At 39.5% G+C, this 18,879-nt stretch overlaps 1 protein-coding gene across 5 annotated transcripts in view; it reads right to left on the bottom strand.

Moving 5' to 3' along the window:
• Positions 1 to 598: 598 nt before the first annotated feature.
• ATP7B (ATPase copper transporting beta) overlaps positions 599 to 18,879 on the bottom strand; it is a 43,218-nt gene continuing 24,937 nt past the window's right edge. For 4 of the 5 annotated variants that reach the window (XM_019286390.3, XM_019286391.3, XM_010400386.4 and 1 more), the window contains exons 6-21: positions 18,164 to 18,240; positions 17,624 to 17,798; positions 16,820 to 17,053; positions 16,541 to 16,632; positions 16,294 to 16,421; positions 15,069 to 15,223; positions 14,724 to 14,858; positions 13,690 to 13,884; positions 12,032 to 12,214; positions 10,315 to 10,495; positions 9,100 to 9,246; positions 7,885 to 8,027; positions 5,713 to 5,916; positions 5,485 to 5,602; positions 4,616 to 4,718; positions 599 to 2,732 (exon numbers count right to left, since the gene is read on the bottom strand). In XM_019286390.3, coding sequence (XP_019141935.3) covers positions 2,468 to 2,732; positions 4,616 to 4,718; positions 5,485 to 5,602; positions 5,713 to 5,916; positions 7,885 to 8,027; positions 9,100 to 9,246; positions 10,315 to 10,495; positions 12,032 to 12,214; positions 13,690 to 13,884; positions 14,724 to 14,858; positions 15,069 to 15,223; positions 16,294 to 16,421; positions 16,541 to 16,632; positions 16,820 to 17,053; positions 17,624 to 17,798; positions 18,164 to 18,240 — 2,535 coding nt within the window. In that variant the 3' untranslated portion in view covers positions 599 to 2,467. Of the gene's footprint in view, positions 2,733 to 4,615; positions 4,719 to 5,484; positions 5,603 to 5,712; positions 5,917 to 6,483; positions 7,300 to 7,884; positions 8,028 to 9,099; positions 9,247 to 10,314; positions 10,496 to 12,031; positions 12,215 to 13,689; positions 13,885 to 14,723; positions 14,859 to 15,068; positions 15,224 to 16,293; positions 16,422 to 16,540; positions 16,633 to 16,819; positions 17,054 to 17,623; positions 17,799 to 18,163; positions 18,241 to 18,879 lie in introns of those variants that run through there. The other variant, XM_010400388.4, reaches the window with a different exon arrangement.

Raw genomic sequence — 18,879 nt, 5'->3', positions numbered from 1 at the left:
AAAGACACTGAAAAGATGAGAGGAATAAATCGTTCTCTTTGTGTCTTGAGACCTGTACTTCCTTATGGTATTCTGTAGGTAAACCTACTCAAACTCATTCAATCTTCTTGTATTTCTCATTCTCATATATTCTGACGCTTTCTAGATTTCTGTTAAATCCCATTGCTCTTCTCAGAACTGCCTGGTTTTTCCTAACAAGTATGACATATAAAACTAGACCTGATATTTCAGCTGATGCCTCTCCAGAGCACAATGAGGTATTTTATGTCATATGGGTGATACAGTCTTTATACGTCTCTATGTTTCTCTTCATTTTGCAGCATTGCTCTGTTGTTAGAATGGGTCACAAAATGAATGCCAGACAACCAGCTGACCTTTTCCAGCTGCATTGACCTTTAATTCCTCTCTGCTCTGTTTGCAAACTTTGCTAGTTCTGTCCAATTTCCCAAGAGGATTCTGAATTCTATTTCCACCCTTTAGCATGCCTGCAATCTCACCTGCCTCAACATAATACAACACAGTCTCTTTTTCCCTCCTAAATATCTTCCCTGAAACAGATCACAAAGCAGTCACAAACCCTCATACATATGTATCCTGCAATCCAACAACCTCTGTTTATGCTCTTTTTATTCTGAACCCTTCAAGAAAAAAGAAAAACAAAGACACACAGTTATTTGTTTGATTTGAAAAAGAAAAAAACAAACAAAAAAACCCCCAACATATTTTTACTGTAAGAACTGGTAAGAAAACACAGAATAGTGAAACGTCAGACCTTCTTTCTCATAGGGACATGCATCTATGGCATGTTTGAAAAGTGTGTGTGTGCTGTGAAAGCAATCTCTACCTGCATAGAGTTTTAAAACTGGTTTGTAATTTAAGACACTGCTGAGAAAATAGGAAGACCTGTCCAATGCTTTAAGCACAATTCTTTTCCTCTCTGACTTGTTTTTCATTTTTACATTAGGAGAAGCAGGATTTGAACCTGTGTTGGAAACAGCTCTATATTTCAGTCAATGAAAAGAAGTAGTTATTGAATTTTGTTTAGCACAGTATTTCCTCTTCTTTCTAAATTAGACTATAAAACTTTGCTTACATCAGAGTCCCACACCTGGACAACACAGCACTCTGGGCCTGGATCCAGTGCACCAAAGCTGTTGATTCCTACTGTCCTGACTGTAAAAAGTATTAAGGGGTGAAGCTGACATCCACAGGGATGAAATTACTGCAAGCTTTGGTAAAGATGTTAAAGCAAAAAAGGGTCATCCAGCACTTTGATTTCTCACCGAAGTAAAGAGGGGAACTAAAACCAAAGCAAAACATAAATACAAATTTAAATTACAAATTTTCTTAATTCAAGTCCTGGCATTTATTTATATGATAGCAAATAGAAGCCCCCTTTAAGGCCATTTTATAATTTAAACTTTTAGCTCCATTTTAAGCAACCAGCAAGTTGGGGTTAAGCTATGCAATAAACTCACTCTGTGCAGCTATGCTGGAGTCACACCAGTGCTAGTTCTGCTCAGTCATACCAAGGTAAATACCACCTTTGCTCACACTGGCATAAATTCTTCACTCTGTCAAAGGAAAGAGACAGACAACTGCCCAACTCTTAGGAGCTTCCCTGGGTCCTGCAAGGTATCTTGGATAACTGGGACCAGGAATTGTTCTGCCTTTATGGACTTCAATAGGAATGTAAAGATTCCTGGTAACTTCAAGGAGTTTGTCCCAGACAGGAATATCTGTAAGCATAATGATAACTCATAGAAGACCTCTTGTGCAAGAAAAAGGGGAAAAGGCCTCATAAGGAGCAAAAGAGAAAATCTAGGAGAGCAATAGAAATGTGCATCAAAAGGATGCAATACCTCAAAGCAAGTGAAAATCTTTGAAAAAGACCTTTCAGAGAGTTATAGTAGGTGAAACAACAAAGCACTTTTCGTCTCAGGAGATGCCATGAATCCTAAACACAAAGTGTTCTCACAGTGACATGTCTAGTTACAATTCTGTGTAAAAATTCAACTTCCGACTACAGAGTTCCTTATGCCATTGCTAATTTCATTTAGACAGAAATTTATATTTGGCAGCTCTGAAAATACTTTTGCTTCATGTAGTCTTGAAGTAATAAAGTTTAAAAGAGTGAAAAGTATGACATTTGGTTCCTAGCAAAGAGTCACAGAGAAAGAAATTCTTTTTCAGAAACTCCGAAAATTACAATTTTACATTATTTCACAAAATGCTGTGTGCAAACAAGCCAGTTCATTATAGTGCCACAGATTATTTCCGTAACTAGAAATAACTGGTGACCTGAAAAAAATCCACAATCCATACAACCCAACTCTGAGCTGAGTTGCAAATGTCTTATGAGCTGAAGAAATACTTCACTTACAACACTGAAGCTGTTGATGAAGTATCAGTCCTTCCCCTCAGTGGTGGGGAGGAACATCTCCCCCTGTACCAAGAGTCCAGTGCTTCAGATGTACTGTTCTTCATCTGCTCCATTTATGAGCAATGACCACTTGCCCCCTTCCTCCTCAATAAAACCATTGCCTCTTGGCAGCCTGTCTGAAGCCAAGGAAGAGAGGGACACTTGGCTAGTCTGATCCCAGGGAGATGCTTTGGAAGAATCCCTCCTCCTATCGTCCATTCCAATGTGAACACTGATTTGAGAAGGAGTGAGTGGCTTCATGCGGCCTTGAGCTTGTGCTTCATACCTTTCTGTGTCTGGCTTCTTGTAACTAAGAGGAGAAAGAGAAAAGATGTTAAAAACAAGATGTCAATGTGTAGAAGCATCTGGCACTAGAACAAATCAGAAACTACTGATAACCTAAATGTATTGAAAATGTTTATATAGAAAAAATACATTTATATATGAATTACATATGTTTAAATTAAGTTTCTTATTTAATAGCTCACAAACAATTAATTTAAAATGTGTGGTGTCAAGAATGTGATGGTCTCAAAAATCAGTTACAAAATAATAATTTTTATTACTGCTTGAATTTGAACCTGCTAATTCTCTCAAGCCAAGACAAGCACAGAAAGATCAGGGAGGATGATGGAGAAATGCAGAACACTGCTCAAGATGTCTCTGATCTGAGTTTTCAGTCATTCAAGACCACATACCACTGATTGAGCACTCTTCTATTGTGTTTAGGGAGGGACACGGTTTAGTGGTGAACTTGGTGGTGCCAGGTTAATGGTTGGACTCAGTGATCTTAAAGGTCTTTTCCAGCCTGGATGATTCTATGATTCCATGCACTCCAGGCATAGTGTTAATGGCTAAGAGTACTCGTCACATGGCATAAAAACATTTCAATAGTAAAAGAGATGGACTCTCAAAGTGAGGTTCTTTAAGAAAAATTATGAGTTTGCTGAATTATGAGAAGACTCAGAGAAGACAACTGCAGGTGAATGGACTCAATGACCCAAAAATCACTTTCTGATTCAATGTATACTAAGTCAAATCCCAGCAATGGCAAGTGTGCATGGTCTTCTTCACATATATATGTACTATTGTGTTCTTTGAAGTTCTATTCACCTGATCCAAAGCTTCAAGAAAGATTATTATCCTAAAGAGTTACTGTAATACAGCTTCCATAAGTCTGAAGCCAAATATTTTTTAGGGGGTTCTCAATATCTACCCACAATGGTGTGTGACATTCATGCAATCAGCACAAGGTCAAAAGAAATGAAGAATTAAGGAATCCCTTTATAGAAATTTCTCATCTTTTGGATAACTATCACAGAAACCTTTTAGGATGAGAATCCTGTAGTGGTAGGGCTGGTTCTGCAAACAGACATGTATGTATGTCATTTGTATTTTATATTGTGGTCTCATTGAGCATTTGCAGGATTAGAAACATGATGTAATAACAGATTTCCTATATGAGTTTATACTATACTGCACTGTACTGTACTGTAACATACAGAAGATGCCAGCTACAGTAAAAATATGTGAAGGTTTGGACCAATTTCAGACACCATAAAAAGTCTTACTCTTGAAAAGTGTTTGCTTTCTATGCTGTTAAGAACAGGTCCACTGTAACTCCCAAAAAGGGCACCCAAAAAATGTAGCATTAAAATGAATAGAACTTGAAAAATCTTGTTATAGTTCAGAAATTGGCTTGCTTCCTAAAGAATAAAGAAAGATGCCTTATCTGTAGCAAGGTGCAAAAGAATAAATATACCACTTCCCTGTTTCTCTCTGGCTAATTTAAATAGACAAAAATAAAAACCAAACAGGTACAAATATTTCTTTTAAAATCTACTGTTACATTACGGAGAATTATCTTTCAAACTAATTGTTCATTTGATATTCACAGCAAAACATCCTGATCATTACTTTACTTGGTATTGAACTAGATCTCCACCACACGGGCCCAGGTGACATGCAGTCACACTTTTAGCTGCGAAGTAAAGGATACTCCATGCTGTCTTAGTCCAGGTAAGTTCATAATAGTGACAGTTGTCTCTTTTGGAGCCAAGGATTAGACACAACAACCCCAAGCTAATGGACTTTCAGGTACTTTTAGATGTAGAAACCCAAAGCAGTGTCTCACTTGAGTCCCAGCCTCAGTACTGCCACAGTTCCCCAGCAGATAAACACAAGACAACTTGCCATTTCAGCTGCAGGGAAGACAGCAGGACAGACACAGAAGAAGCTGCCATTGCAGCTGATCCCATCCAAGGCTGAAGCACGAGGCCAACAGGCATGAACACACCTAGCAAAAAAAATTATGGACATGAGCCAGAGCTGCTCATCCCAGCAGGGGCATTTCCATTCCTGCATATCATAGAACAGATCAGCAGTTCTACAACACAGCTTGCTGAGACCTCCATAAACACACCTAGATCAATATATGTATTTACTCACTTACTACTAAACATGTCCCTTCCATTGCAAGGGATGACCTTTGCACCAATACAGCTACAAGACTGCAGCCACAGGGTAAGACTATTTGTCCCTTCCAGATATTCTGCACATATGAAACACAGCAAAGGCAACAGAAAGACAAGGCAATAGTATGGGAAAAGGAGGGAGAAGTTACTCATAAACAAAACAAGGAATACTTTAAGTAAGTTTTAAGTAGGAATTTGGAGCATGAAAAGATGTCTGACAGAGGCATAGGGAATACAAGCAGTAGGAGAGAAAATGTGCCATTCAGGGTGAATAAAAGAGGGAACACCCAAAAGTGGGATGGTACACCTGATTAAAGATGGGTTTGAATATACAGAAACTAATCCCCAAGTACTGCTATATGAAGTAAGAGCATGGTTTTCATTTCATCTAGAAGTATTTATTCCCAAGAGGCAAGCAAAAAGATAAAAAATATGAAAAAGAAAGTATTTCTTTTGCCTTCTGCGAAGTTTTAAGTAATCTAGGAACCTCTCCTCAGTTCCTTGAGCAGGGAATCAATCCTACAAGAGGCACCACAGAGATCAGCTGTGCTGCTGTCTTTGACAAGCTGAACTCTGGCAGTCACATACCTGCTGCTATGGGTATTCCAAGCATATTATAAATTAAGGCAAGAATCAGATTTATCCGTATCCTTCGAACTGTTCTCTTCGATAAGTGAATACTGGCAACTACATCCAGTAAATCATTCTGCAAGACAGAAGAGCACTGAAAGTTTTCCACATGCAGTCTTCAGAACACTAAATCAAAAAGAAGAGTGTCAGTGATAAAAGAGGACAGGTCAAAACTGTAATGCTCACTCGGATAAGAACAACATCTGCAGCTTCAATGGCAACATCGGTGCCCGTTCCAATTGCAATTCCAACATCAGCCCTGGCTAGTGCAGGGGAATCGTTGACTCCATCACCAACCATCGCAACCTTCTTCTTTCCATTTTGGAGTTCCTGGACCTTTGCAACCTTGTGAGAAGGAAGCACCTCCGCAAAGACTTTTTTGATCCCAACCTACATACAAAGAAAGACACCCAGTTGGTGACATGCTTCAAGTTGAAAGGAAGAGCCCTTTGCTGTTCTAGGTGAAGGGCAAACAGGAGAATCAACCAAATTGATTATGGTGAAGGCAACACTTGCAAGACACACAGAAAACTGAAGAGCAATGTGCCTTTGGCATAAGAACGGGGCTGATCACAGCCCCCTCCTACTGCAGAGATGCTGGCAAACCATACTCTGCCCTTAGCATCATGCCCTGCATGGCTTCTGGAGCTTTCAGCTAATCATGCTGCATGATGCACCAATAAAAGTTTCAGTGAAATCTAAGAATCCTAGAATAGATTAAGTTGGAAAATCATGAAATCCAACTGTTAACTCAGGAACAACAAGTCCACCACTAAACCACGCCCCCGAGTGCCACATCTGCATGTCTTTTAAATACCTTCAGGGGTGATGACTCTACCACTTCCCTTGGTCCTGCTGGCCACACTATTGCTGATACAGGCCAGGATGCCATTGGCCTTCTTGGCCACCTGGGCACACCCTGGCTCACCTTCAGCTGCTGTTGACCAGCACCCCCAGGTCCTTTTCTGCTGAGCAGCTTTTCAGCCACTCTGCCCCCAGCCTGTAGCGCTGCCTGGGGTTGTTGTGACACAAGTGCAGGGCCTGGCACTTTGCCTTTTTGAACCTCACACAACTGGCCTCAGCTGATCAATCCAGCCTATCCAGATCACTTTGCAGAGACTTCAAGCAGATAATGCAACACAGGAACCCTGTATGATCAAGCAGTTACAGCAGGGGAAACACAGAGACAACAAGTATGTGCAAGTCTCAGGGAGATTATAAAAATAAAGCAGATGGCTGGCTAAATGCTTCAACTTATCCACATCTCAACTAATGTGGAGTTGCTACCAACAGATCTAGTGTTGTAGTTTAAAAATAGATGAGTGTATTAAACAGTGCTGGGATAATGCCCTTTGTTTGGCTGCCTTACCAGGCAGAAGCAGCTTTTCACCATGTAAGACAGAAGCTCTCTTTTAACCCTTTAAAAAGTAACATTTTATAACGTTTTTAGAACTGCTGTCCATTTCCTTCCATTGGAAAGTAAGTATGCTCCAAAAATTCAATGAAAATGTAGGTCGACACAGACTACGCTTGTTTAAAACATTCATCTTATTTTCTGGAACCACAAATTCAAGCTTGTTTCTGAAAGACTTTTTTCCCTTGACAAAGAAAATTGGGTGGGAAAGCACTTTACCATAACTGAACACTAAAGGAAAAGTGTGACACACAACAGGAGGAGGATTAAAAAATCACATGGAGAAGCAAAACAGACCTCACAGCCCAGAAGAATGTGCATACCACAGTGCTGGCTGAGTCAGCTGTGTGGTGCAATACCTGAGGAAAGCAAAGTGGCACACGGTGAGATTAGAAGTAGACCAATGCAAAGGGAAAGAGGGAAAGGAAGATTGAGAAGGTGGAAACATAGCAAGGTAGAGTGACAATTTGACTTTTCATTTATAGTTTGAGATCAGGGAAATCTCATATGAACCCAGCCTGCTTTAGACTGCCATGCTTCTTAACAATAATACATATTGTTAATGTTGCCCTTTAAGATATGACAAATCCACACTTCTCTAACTGTGACCGACCTGGACCTTCAAGAAACTTTCCTTCATCACTAACTAAACAGGTCTGCCTTTCAGCAAAGGGAACAGTACAGCTCAGTACATCAACCAAAATTACTGCAAGAAGCTACTCCACTGGAGAAGTACAGACTGCATGTCTTCAGTGGAATCTTAATGCAGCCACTGGCCTCTACTATGCCCTAGGACTTGACCTGATTTTCAGTCCAGTTCAAGAAAAGTTAGTCTTCATTTAATGTATCCAGGGAAACTGAAGTTCCTGCTTCAAATTCACTGGGGCAAGCCAGAGTTTTAGAACCTCATCATGCAGCTTTTTGAAACACAGAGAAGCAGATACCTGAGTAGCAATGGCTTTTGCAGTTTTCCTGTTGTCTCCTGTTATCAGCACCACGTCTATTCCCATGCTTTGCAGTGTGTGCACAGCAAGGGCCGCCTCCTGCTTGACAGTGTCTGCTATTGCGATCATTCCACACAACATACCTGCACAAATAAAAACATCCTCTGTCAGAGAGAGCTGTGGCAGCAAGAGAACAGGGCTCCCCCTCCATCACACTGTAGCAGCTTGTGAAATAACACATTCTGGGCAATATTGACACTCATGTCTGCAGTTTTCTCACAGTCTCTTCATCATTTGCCTGCTTCAGATCAAAAAATAAGCACCTTTGATATTTAGGGATCAGGAAGAAGAGCAGAAGAGGAGAGTAGCTTTTAAACATGCCTGACTCCTATGCTTTATGGTATGGACAAATATGATAGTGGGGCAGAGAAAGTGTTAGTTTTTGTGCCCAGGTCAGATATTGAAGCCACTCCTCCAAGAGGAAGCATATAGAGTCCGGTTTTATGTTCCCTAGTCTTTCAGGGTTGGATCTCTACTAGAATTAATTACTTTAATTGAGAAGTCTTGCATTCCAGTACATGGACTCAAAGGTGCATCCACACTTCCTTCACAAGCAAATGCCTTTCAAAATTGCTCTCTAGGAGCACCAAGAATGTTTGTTCCATATATGAATCATAGGCCTCATTTGGAGATCACAGGTACACAGGCAATCTATCACCAGTGCAATCATTTCTCATATCAAGGTATTGTCCAGGATCTTTTTCTGCATAGCACAGAACAGAACCCCACTGGCAAAACTCATTTAGTCTAATCTATTATACTTGACTGATCTGATGATTCACCATGTTTATTCATTGCAAGTTTTGAAACCAGTGATGCAATAGATTGGTCCATGATCCTTAACTGGTGTAAACTAAGGATTGAACATGGCACTGTATTGGCACTGCTTTTTTGAACAATGATCCTAGACAGCAGGGGGTTCAAAAATTAATTCTTAAATTAAAAACTACACAACAAAATCTTATAAACACTGTTCTGTGGTACAAGCTTCTTTTAAGAACACCTTAATACTTCACAGTTCAAAAGCAGTTCTGCACTAAAAGATTAGTGGTTTCTTGACACTAAGCCAGTGATCAACTGCTCCAGATTGTTTTCATCCATTCCACAGCAGGATTTACTCGTATTTATTAAGACACTCTAAGGAAGAGCAGTTACCATCTATAGCCACTAGTATGGCAGTCTGTCCTTTCATTTCATGGTTTGTCATTGCATCATTTACATCATTTCTAATATTCAAGCCATTGCGTCGCATCCACTCACGATTTCCAATCAACACCGAGTATTTCTGAGAAGCTGATGGACCTTTGTGCACAGACAAAAAGAAAAATTAGCATCTCAAAAGCAGTGTACACAAGCAGAGATGTTTGAGGAAGACAAATTAGGCGTAGTCACTGCCTGAAGGCAGCCTCAAAAAATTTTTCTCTTTCAAGACTCGATCTGTGCCTGTTTACACACAGAACTGCGTCATGGACTTAATGGAAGTGTTTGCCTGTGTTTGCCTTTGCCAGTTGGCATTGTTTCTCTGAATAAGTGCAGTATGCACATTTAGTAAATGCCATCCTGCTTTGTTCTCACAACTAATGACTTTCAAATATAAAGGCCATTTCTGACAAGAAAAAAAGTAGTGTTGTTCTAACAAACAGTGCCCCTCATTATGAATTCAATCCAACTTCACAAGAACCATATGAGCAGGTGAGAAAATACTACATTAACACCATTCACAAATGGCACAGTTCTGATGATTGAAGTTCTTATTCCATTTAATTCTTCTAATAGCTTTCTCAAAAAGGTCAAGAGCAGCACAGCCTTCTGAAGAGAACTGATGAGCTTCTTAAGGAAGGCTTTAAATACCTTTTCTTTCTCTCCTACACTACAAAATAGCAAAGTGGCTTCCAGAGAGTCTGAAACAAACCTATTGGCCTAATCAAAAATATGAACAGGAAACAAAAGGTCCAAGTTAATATGGAACTAAAGGGTAGGATATAAAAAGTTGCAGTAAGATAATATATGTTAAAGGTAACTGCTCTAAATGGGGAGATAATGCTAAACAGCAAACTTTGCTATCTGCTGGACCATTCCTCTGTCCAAAAGGAGTATTTCTGGGTATGCCTTATTGTCTATGTATGGTATGGAATTTTCAAGTACCCAACACTGTACCTAATTCTCATTTAAGTTTCTGAATTGCAGAGAGATCAAGAGTTGCAGAGAGAGCTTTAATTTTTGTTAAGGCACATTTTTGTCCCTCCTGTTCTTTGCTTCCTTCTGTCCCAAATCTACCTTTTCTTGTACATAGTTTGGCAGGTGGTTGGTGCTGTTGATTCATTCTCTCTCACATTGCAGCTGGAACAGGGGCAGCAGGGACAGACTCACCTTGTGATTCCAAGAGCGTGATCACTGCGTTATCTCCCAGAGGAGCACTGCTATCCCCACTGATGTTAACATCCAGCTCACTGCCAAGAATGGCCTCAACTCCTCCGACCTTGCAGCTGATACCACAGCCTGGGACTGCCTGGAAGTCAGTGCAGTATCCCAGGCTCTCAGTGCCAAGCTCCTGCAAATGTAACCAGAGGCCATCATCAGTCTGTCCTGCCCACATGGGGCACAAATATTAGATAACTCTTGCCAAAAAGAGACCTCATTCCTCCTCTTGATAATGACTGACCAATTGAAAACTAGCCTGGAGTATCAGTAGCACAGAACTAAAAATAAGAATGCTCTGGGTGTCCTGTGGCTAAGACTTCTAGAAAAGGGCAGCCAAACAGATCACAGCCAGGTCTCAGCACTAGCACCAGCAAACCATAAGGAACAGCTTTTTCTGGTAGTTCAAGGTTGAAACAATTAGACTGGGGATTCATGACCTTGGCCAAGACTAGGAATTAAAGAGAAGTATTATAACATTAAGCCATGCAGCTTCTAAAAGATGCAACTTTAGTTGACCTCACAGACAATTGGCTGTGGTGGATCAGACCTTTTATATATATGTAAAAGTACAGTGAAAAACTGTATCTAATTCCTGGAGGGATCTGTCTGGATGTTAGGGAAACTGGGTTTTTCTGTTGAGTTAGGGAGAGAAGGCAGTGAGTACCTTCAAGATGAGAAAAGGCATTATCAGGATCCTATGAGTTACAAAAAGAATGGAGAAAATATTAATTTATAAACAAGTTATTCTGGGTTGTCTCTGGAAGTTGGAACTATATGTACCTTTTAGTGACCTTAAAACACAGGGATGATAAGGCAGATGGTAACAACATCAGCCAACAGTATAGCATTACAATTAATAGAAGCGCATGATCCAGTAATAACTGCTGCATGGGATGACTACAGAAGTGTCAGGGTACTAAAACAAATTTAAATAGAAAATGTAAAATACAAGAAAGGCAACTGGTTCATTGCTTGTATTCTCTTTTTCCTTCTAAATTTATGTTTTTATTTCTAAATTTTATCACTGAAAGATCTAGTAAGTTTGACATTTTTTTAAAATTATTTTTTCCCTGAACCAATTAATGACTTTCCTTAGCAGACATAAATTGCTTATTTACACAGGCTTCCTATTTTCACTATGACTTGTGTTTTCCTTCTTCCTGAAGCTTGAGGAACACATGAAATATATAAATGACCTCTGAGCATATGTAAAATTTGCAAAGACTTGAGTAATGTATTCATTCATTTGTGAAACTCACAAATATCACAGTTTAATATTCAAGCTTTAAAGCCTTTTGCCTAATTTATTCAAATGAGCAAGTGACTAATAGAAGTGACTACAGTCAGGTAACATATGAAATGTCACTACACACATTTGCTTCATTATGTTATTTTAAGTATTCTTCCTGCATATATTCCTTATTTTCTCATTAGATCAAGATAAACTTAGTAAGATCTTGCTTCCAGTGTTAGCAGAAAAAACCACTTCTGGTAATACACCTTCTGGTAATGTCCAGACCAAGATGCACAACCATGCAATCTCCCAGCTTTCCTGCCTGTTACTGTTTAGGCAGGCCTTTTCCTCTGGGACCTGATGATTTTATACAACATTGCTGCATTTTCACAGATGGCTTCAGGCCTTGGATGAAATAAGAAGGCTAAGTACCTCTTTGCAGTATTTAGTGACAGCCATTCCTAAAGGATGCTCGCTGCTGGCTTCTGCTGTACCAACAACTGCCAGTACCTTCTTCAGGGGGAGCATGGTTGTGTCCCCCATCAAAAGCACCCTCATGACTTTAGGAACTCCACAGGTGATGGTCCCAGTTTTATCAAACATCACAGTCTTGATCTGCAAGAAATAAACCAGAGTTACTGCCTAAGCCCTGCAAGCACAGGGATGCTTGTATGTTTATGGCACACAAATACAGTCAAGACTTTTATCCACACAAAGACAGAATAAACCTACAGAAGCAGGGATTCCTGTATATACATTGAACTACCTGTATAGTAGGTCTCCTTATACTTTCTTATTCATTTCTAATAAAGCTACAAGATCATTCTGTGCCCATATCAGGATCTCAGTGTAGTGTAGGACTGAGATGCATACACAAAGGACAGTACATGCATTCACACACAGGATTCATTTAATGGGCACCTTAATCACTTTTACCACTAGGTATGTGATGCAAAGAGGGCTTTTATGACTGCAGTTCTAAACAATTAAAAATAACACTGAGGAAAGATGACTGAGGAAGTGGTTTCGTGATAAAGAAGATGCAAAGAGTGCAAAAAGTTCAAGAAACAACAACCTAAGCAAAACTGATGTCATGCTAGTCACCAAACTCAGCCATCACTTGTCAGCCAGGCCAATGGGTCTTGAGGAATCAGAAATGAACCAAAAAACACAGCCCCACATATACTGGAAACCAAAGATAAAGTCAATTCTAATCCTGAAAATAAACATAGCAGAGAAAAAACACAAAACCCAAAAAACTTATCAAAGTAGGCACTTCTTCCATATCCAGCTATTCCAACACACCAACCTTGCAGAATCCAACAGGTCACCTAATTTTTGAAGTCCTGACCACAGCCTTGCATGGATCCAAAAGGTAAAAACTCCTAGCATTAGTTAGCAGTCTTTTTGGTTTGGTTTTTTTTTCACAGAGCCTTGGAAAAACTATTGGTCCAGTAAGAATAAGAATTATCAATCTGATTAACTTGCTGTTACCATCCTCCTCCCTTAAAATGTTCTGCATATGTCTAATATAGCATGGCTTCAATTCATATTCTTTTCAGCGGCTGTGGACATGTCAAACCTCCTTCTCCTTCAACCTCTTCCTTCTCTTCTCATAATTTTTGTGTCTATGAAGGTTTTTTCTGCCTCCCTTCTATCTTTCTTGTCTATATACTAAAACAGCTTCAAATCTTTTTTTTTCTTACATTCTACATCTTAAACTACTGATCAGAGACAGTATGCATTTCACAACAGCTCTCTGAGGAAAGAAAAAGCCCCACCGGATTATTGGGCTCTTTTGCAGAAGAGGTGAAGAAAGTGCAAAAGTCAGAAACCTCTGAGGCCTTGCAGAGGATTAGGAACCTCACAGTCATGAGCTTGTAGGATCTGTTGGCTCTCAACACTTTGCTGTGACTACTTTGAAGAAAGAAGGTCAGATTTGTCTTCTTTACCTTAACGAGCAGCAATCAATTAAAAAAAAAAGTTTCCAGTCTTCCTGTCTTCCTTTGGACCTGCAGGATTTCCTGGGCAATTATATTTCATGTAGCAATAGCTGGGTAAGCTACGAAAGTACAGAATGAACTATTCACCTGATGTGCCATTTCCAGGGGTTTTCCACCCTTGATGAGAATACCATTCTGTGCAGCCACTCCTGTGCCCACCATTACAGCTGTGGGGGTAGCCAGGCCTAAAGAGCAAGGGCATGCAATGCTCAGCACAGTGATCGAGGTTTGAAATGCAAACCTCAGTATTATTTCAGCTTTTGAAATGTTTTTGCTCTGATTCTGCAAGAAGAGGGAAGAAAAGGGGAAAAAATATAAAGAAAGATATGTAAGATTGCTGACAGTAGATAACATAGGTGTACAATCAATCAGTCATTTCTGGAAAACTCCAGTACAGGAAATCAATCTATTATTGTTACTGTAATGCTAAAGAAAGGTCAATGTTATGAATTGTTTATGGCAGTATTTTCTGGATTTTTTGCTTCTCAAGCATATGCTTGTCTCTGCTCTGAGGCTCCCAGATGTAAACATAACTTGCTGGAATTTCCCTTAAAGCTGAGCAAAGGAGAATGCTGTTTCCAGGCACCCAGACCCACCCCCTGTTGCTGAGCATAGCAAATACACATCCTAAAGATAACAGAAGCTCAGCTTGTTTCTCAAGCCAAAACCACTATCTGCCATCAGAAACAGGAATGCTCACAAAAATTTCAGACATGACAGCAATGGCTCAGCTCCTTGCAATGCAGCTGTAGATCATGTTTAGTCCAGAAAGGCTGTTGATAATTTCCATTTGTAAGAACCCCATGCAGAACTAAGGGGTAAATGCAAGTATATATTTGTATCTGCAGAGAGATTTTAAATAGAAATACCATGTTTTACCGAAGAATTTAGAGAATTTTCTGAGTTGGAAGGGACCCCCAAGGATCATCAAGTCCAACTCTTAAGTAAACGGCCCACACAAGGATTGAACCCACAACCTTGGTGTTATTAGGACCACAATCTAACCAACTGAGCTCCTCTCAGGGTCATTATAACATCAAACCTTATCTGGAGAAAGTATGTTAATTACATTGGAAGACATCCTAATACAAAAATCCAATTATAATAATAAAACTACTTACAGGAAAATATTTTTTAATAATATCAAAATTTACAAAACCAATTGTGGTCCATGCTATCAATGTCACAGTTGAGATGATGATGATAAATGGAACAAAGTAGCCACTAAATTTATCTGCCAGTTGCTGGATGGGTGCCTATAAAAAAAGAAGAACAGTTATTTGCATGTTCATGGTCGAAACACATAAATATGCAGAGTTCATGAAAATACACAATAGCCTTTATCTGATTCTTTTTTGAAGTCTGGAAAAACACTGTTTGCTGAAGTGTGTAAGTATCAAAACATAAAATCTTTTTATTATTCAATCCAAATCTGTGAATAAGGTTTTCTTCTTTATTACTTTTACCTTTGACATTTGAGCTTCTTCCACCAATTTCACAATCTGTGCCAGAGTGGTATCACTACCAACATGAGTTGCATTAACAAGAAGTGAGCCATGTGCATTTATAGAACCAGCAATCACTGTGCTCCCAGGCTTTTTAATGACTGGCATAGGTTCCCCTGGAAAGAAAAGGTAGTAATAAATGAGCCAATACCCCCAACAGCACAATCCATTAGCACACAGCTCATTTTATGTTAGCAAAATCAGTATGCTAAGCAATAATGACCAGAAATCACATACTGTGTATCTCTGTCTGGTGAAGACATGGATAAGTAGTGTCATACTTTTACAAACCTTTTCTTATGTTTAATTTCAAAGCAAGTGCTGTTTCCTTGGTCTTAGCTTTTTGGTACACCATCCCTCAAAAGGGCCAGGAGCAAACTGGTTGGAAAAGGAACGTCTAGGAATTTCTCCATTAACAATTTGCATAGCAGTGGGAGTTTGAGAAATCTGTCTTTATCTCCATGACCCTCAGTTTTCAAAGATCAGAAAGTTTTTTCTGTGGAAAAGCTCCCATTCCCATGCTACCTCTCCAAGAATACTAGCTCTAGAACATCTTTGTTTTCTCTATTTTTAGTGGTAGTGATAACAATTGGATCTCTGAATCTAAGGGTGTCCCTCTTCCCAAGTAAAGTAAGAACATAACTAGAACAAGTAATCCAATGCCAATGTAAATTTTTTTATATCCTTTATTTTTAAGAATTGCACAAGGCATCGAATCCTTATTATATTTACAAAATGAAATGAAAATTTCAGAAGATGTAAAAAGTCCCATGACCCCTAATAAACATCAAATTTTGAGGCTTTCTTTCCCACTCTTTGCCCATTGCCTTGTCATACAAACCCAAACTTCTCATCAATATTTCTACATCACCCTTTAGAATTTATTTCTGAGGAGGTACCATCTCTACAATACATTCCAGGGGAAACTCCAACCAGATCGCTGGAATAATGACAATGCTGTTATGACTGTACCCATCCCATCAGTGGCCAAACTGAGAGGAAAACCTTCAGTTTTAGGGTGTGTGCAGATACAGGATTTGAACTCAAGCTCACGAAGGCACAGCCACAGCATCCATTAAGGTGGGAGGCTATTCAGACAGCAGTGTTTGGGTTGGGTCTACTGTCTTTTCTTGTAACAAAGAGTTCTAGAAGATTTCACTTCTTTGTGTAAGATAAGGGAAGTTACCAGTAATGAGAGACTCATCTGCCATAGAACTGCCTTCAATGACCTTTCCATCCACTGGGAACTTTCCACCAGGAACAACTTTTATAACATCACCCCTTTGAACAAGTTCAACAGGTACTTGCTCCTCCCTGCAAAAGACATAAGTAGAACAGGCAGGTTACTTACGCTATCAGCTTTCAGGTTAACTGGATCAAGCCTAGTCTGTGACTCAGGCAGGCTGAAGGGATTTTGATTCATAAATACATACCTGACAATGGAGTGGTCAGGTCCAAGAGTCACCACAGTGGCTTCTGTGGCTTGAAGAGACATAAGTTTAGCAAGAGCTTCTGAGGTCTTACCCTAAAAAACAGAGATTAATGTTTAAGATACATTGAGATATATAAATCCTGATATGTACTTAACACAATGAATTCTAAACAACCTTTCATATTACAGACTACATCAGAAACAGCTGACTCAAAATTCCTCTGAAGAGTTTATTCTACTCCTATCATAAATACACAATATTTGTGTGGAGATGAGTTACCTTGGCTATGTGTTCCAGCCATCTGCCAAGTGCAATGAACACAAACAACATCGGAGGAGTGTCGAAGAAAGTGACTGGGCTTTTCTCTGCCTTTTCAATGATTGCTACTATCAGGATCACACAGGAATACAGATAAGCAATCGTCGTGGCCAGTACAATGAGCACATCCATATTGGTCGTCTTGTGCCTCAGTGACTTGTAAGCTTGTACGTAAAAATACCATCCACCAAGGAACTGTTGGTGTAAGCATGGACAGACTCGTACTGAGATCACAACAGTAACCACAGCAGTGATTGCAGAGTACATAACACTGCCCATAGCAGAACTAAAACCATTTAGTACATAAGGGAAGGCATTGCTGACCCATGCAAATTTGATACTGATATAACTTCAGGTCTACTAGGAGACTGACTCCATTGACATCCTCTAATTTGCACTTCCGTGTTCTCAAAACCAGAAAATATCATCCTTTTCCTCAGCAATGCAAAGGAAACAAGGCACAGAAAATGAAAGGATTTACCTACAGCTACCCAATTAGTTTGCAGACAATCAGGTATCTCTTTGTTTTAATATTACCTTCTCCACTTGGATACTATCTGATGCAACTTTGGCAGAAGTAAGAGCAATGAGTAAATACAGAATGGATAACTCACAGAAAAGTGCCACTTTTTTCTGCATAGGTGGTACAGACAAGAGGGCAGGCCTAATCCACTAAATCTTTCCATTAGCCTGTCTTTATCACATGAGATTACATAAATGGGAGATGGATAGAAAGCAAACCCCTAGGAAGTAGTATGGACATACCTGAACAAAAGTGCAGAGGATAAAGAAGAGAAGATTCAAAATAGATAATCCAGGAATGAGATTCCGTTCCAGCACCTTAGACCCGCGGTCCCCACCATTGGGTATTTGCATATAAATCATTATGACTACAACAGGAATACCAAACACTAGGCTGTACAAGAAAGATTTCCTCCACCTGAAAAGGAAAAACTGTAAATCCATGGGTTTTCTACACCCCACAGCACTCAGGCCCAACTGTACTGGTAGAGCAGGGCTGGGGTTATTAGCACTGTACTAACACATGGCTTTGGGATATTTTCAAAGATCCAGTATTTTGGAACAGCTTCAGTGTCTTCTATATATTCAACTACATAGACTTCTGGCAGTTAAAAACTAAAACTAATGAAAGTAATAAAAGTACTTGAACCAACTGATGAACGGTAAAATTAAACATGCTTTACACAAGAATAATCTAATTAACTGGGAGGGGCACTGGGGGGAGTAGAGTCACAAGATATGATCTGGATATGTTCATTAGTGAGGGAGAAAAGAAATACTCACTGCTGTATTTCCTTTTTGTGATCCAGGTTATGTGCATTTGGAGCTCTTTTAGCCACAGAAGCATGAAAGCCAATTTCCTTTTTATTGAAACAGAAGGAAAGATAAGTTTGTTTTGATGAAGCTAACCATATTACTTATAACACACTTAAATGACACTACTTTTAGAAGATACGTCAGAAAAGGACACTGTTCCATATTTAATAAATTCCAACCCCTTATTTATTTTTAGATCCTGCCAAAATGAGTGGATATTTCAGTCAGTACTCAAAATTCAGACTGCAAAGGACTTCTGGTACCTATACATGAACAGTGTATAGATGCAGTAAGTGTCCTAGTTCTTAGGCAAAGGAAGCTTCCACTGACAGGTGGAATTCTGCTGTACTCTTCCTAAAGGGAAATACATGTCCCTTTCACCTCCACTGGAATAATTAGGAGAGATGGGACATACCACAAAGGAAGTAAAAATGCATAAGCCACTGGGCTAGACAACCTTGTGAGCCAGTCCCTAACACTTCATCAGTTTAATACATACACCTAAAATCAAAAATTAAAGTGTCTAAAATCAGTTTAAACCCATAGAACAACAAACTGCAGGGCAAAGCATCCCAGAAACAAATATAAGCAAATATAAGCATGGCTGACACTCGGGTGAGTTACTGCAGTAGAACCATGCCTCCCGCCCAAACACCCTAAAAACCCAAAGCACACTTGCAAGA

This window comes from Corvus cornix, chromosome 1 (assembly GCF_000738735.6).
Source record: "Corvus cornix cornix isolate S_Up_H32 chromosome 1, ASM73873v5, whole genome shotgun sequence".
Classification (NCBI taxonomy): Eukaryota; Metazoa; Chordata; class Aves; order Passeriformes; family Corvidae; genus Corvus; species Corvus cornix.
The sequence above is the reverse complement of the archived record's forward strand: the minus strand, read 5'-3'. Positions and strand labels throughout refer to the sequence as shown.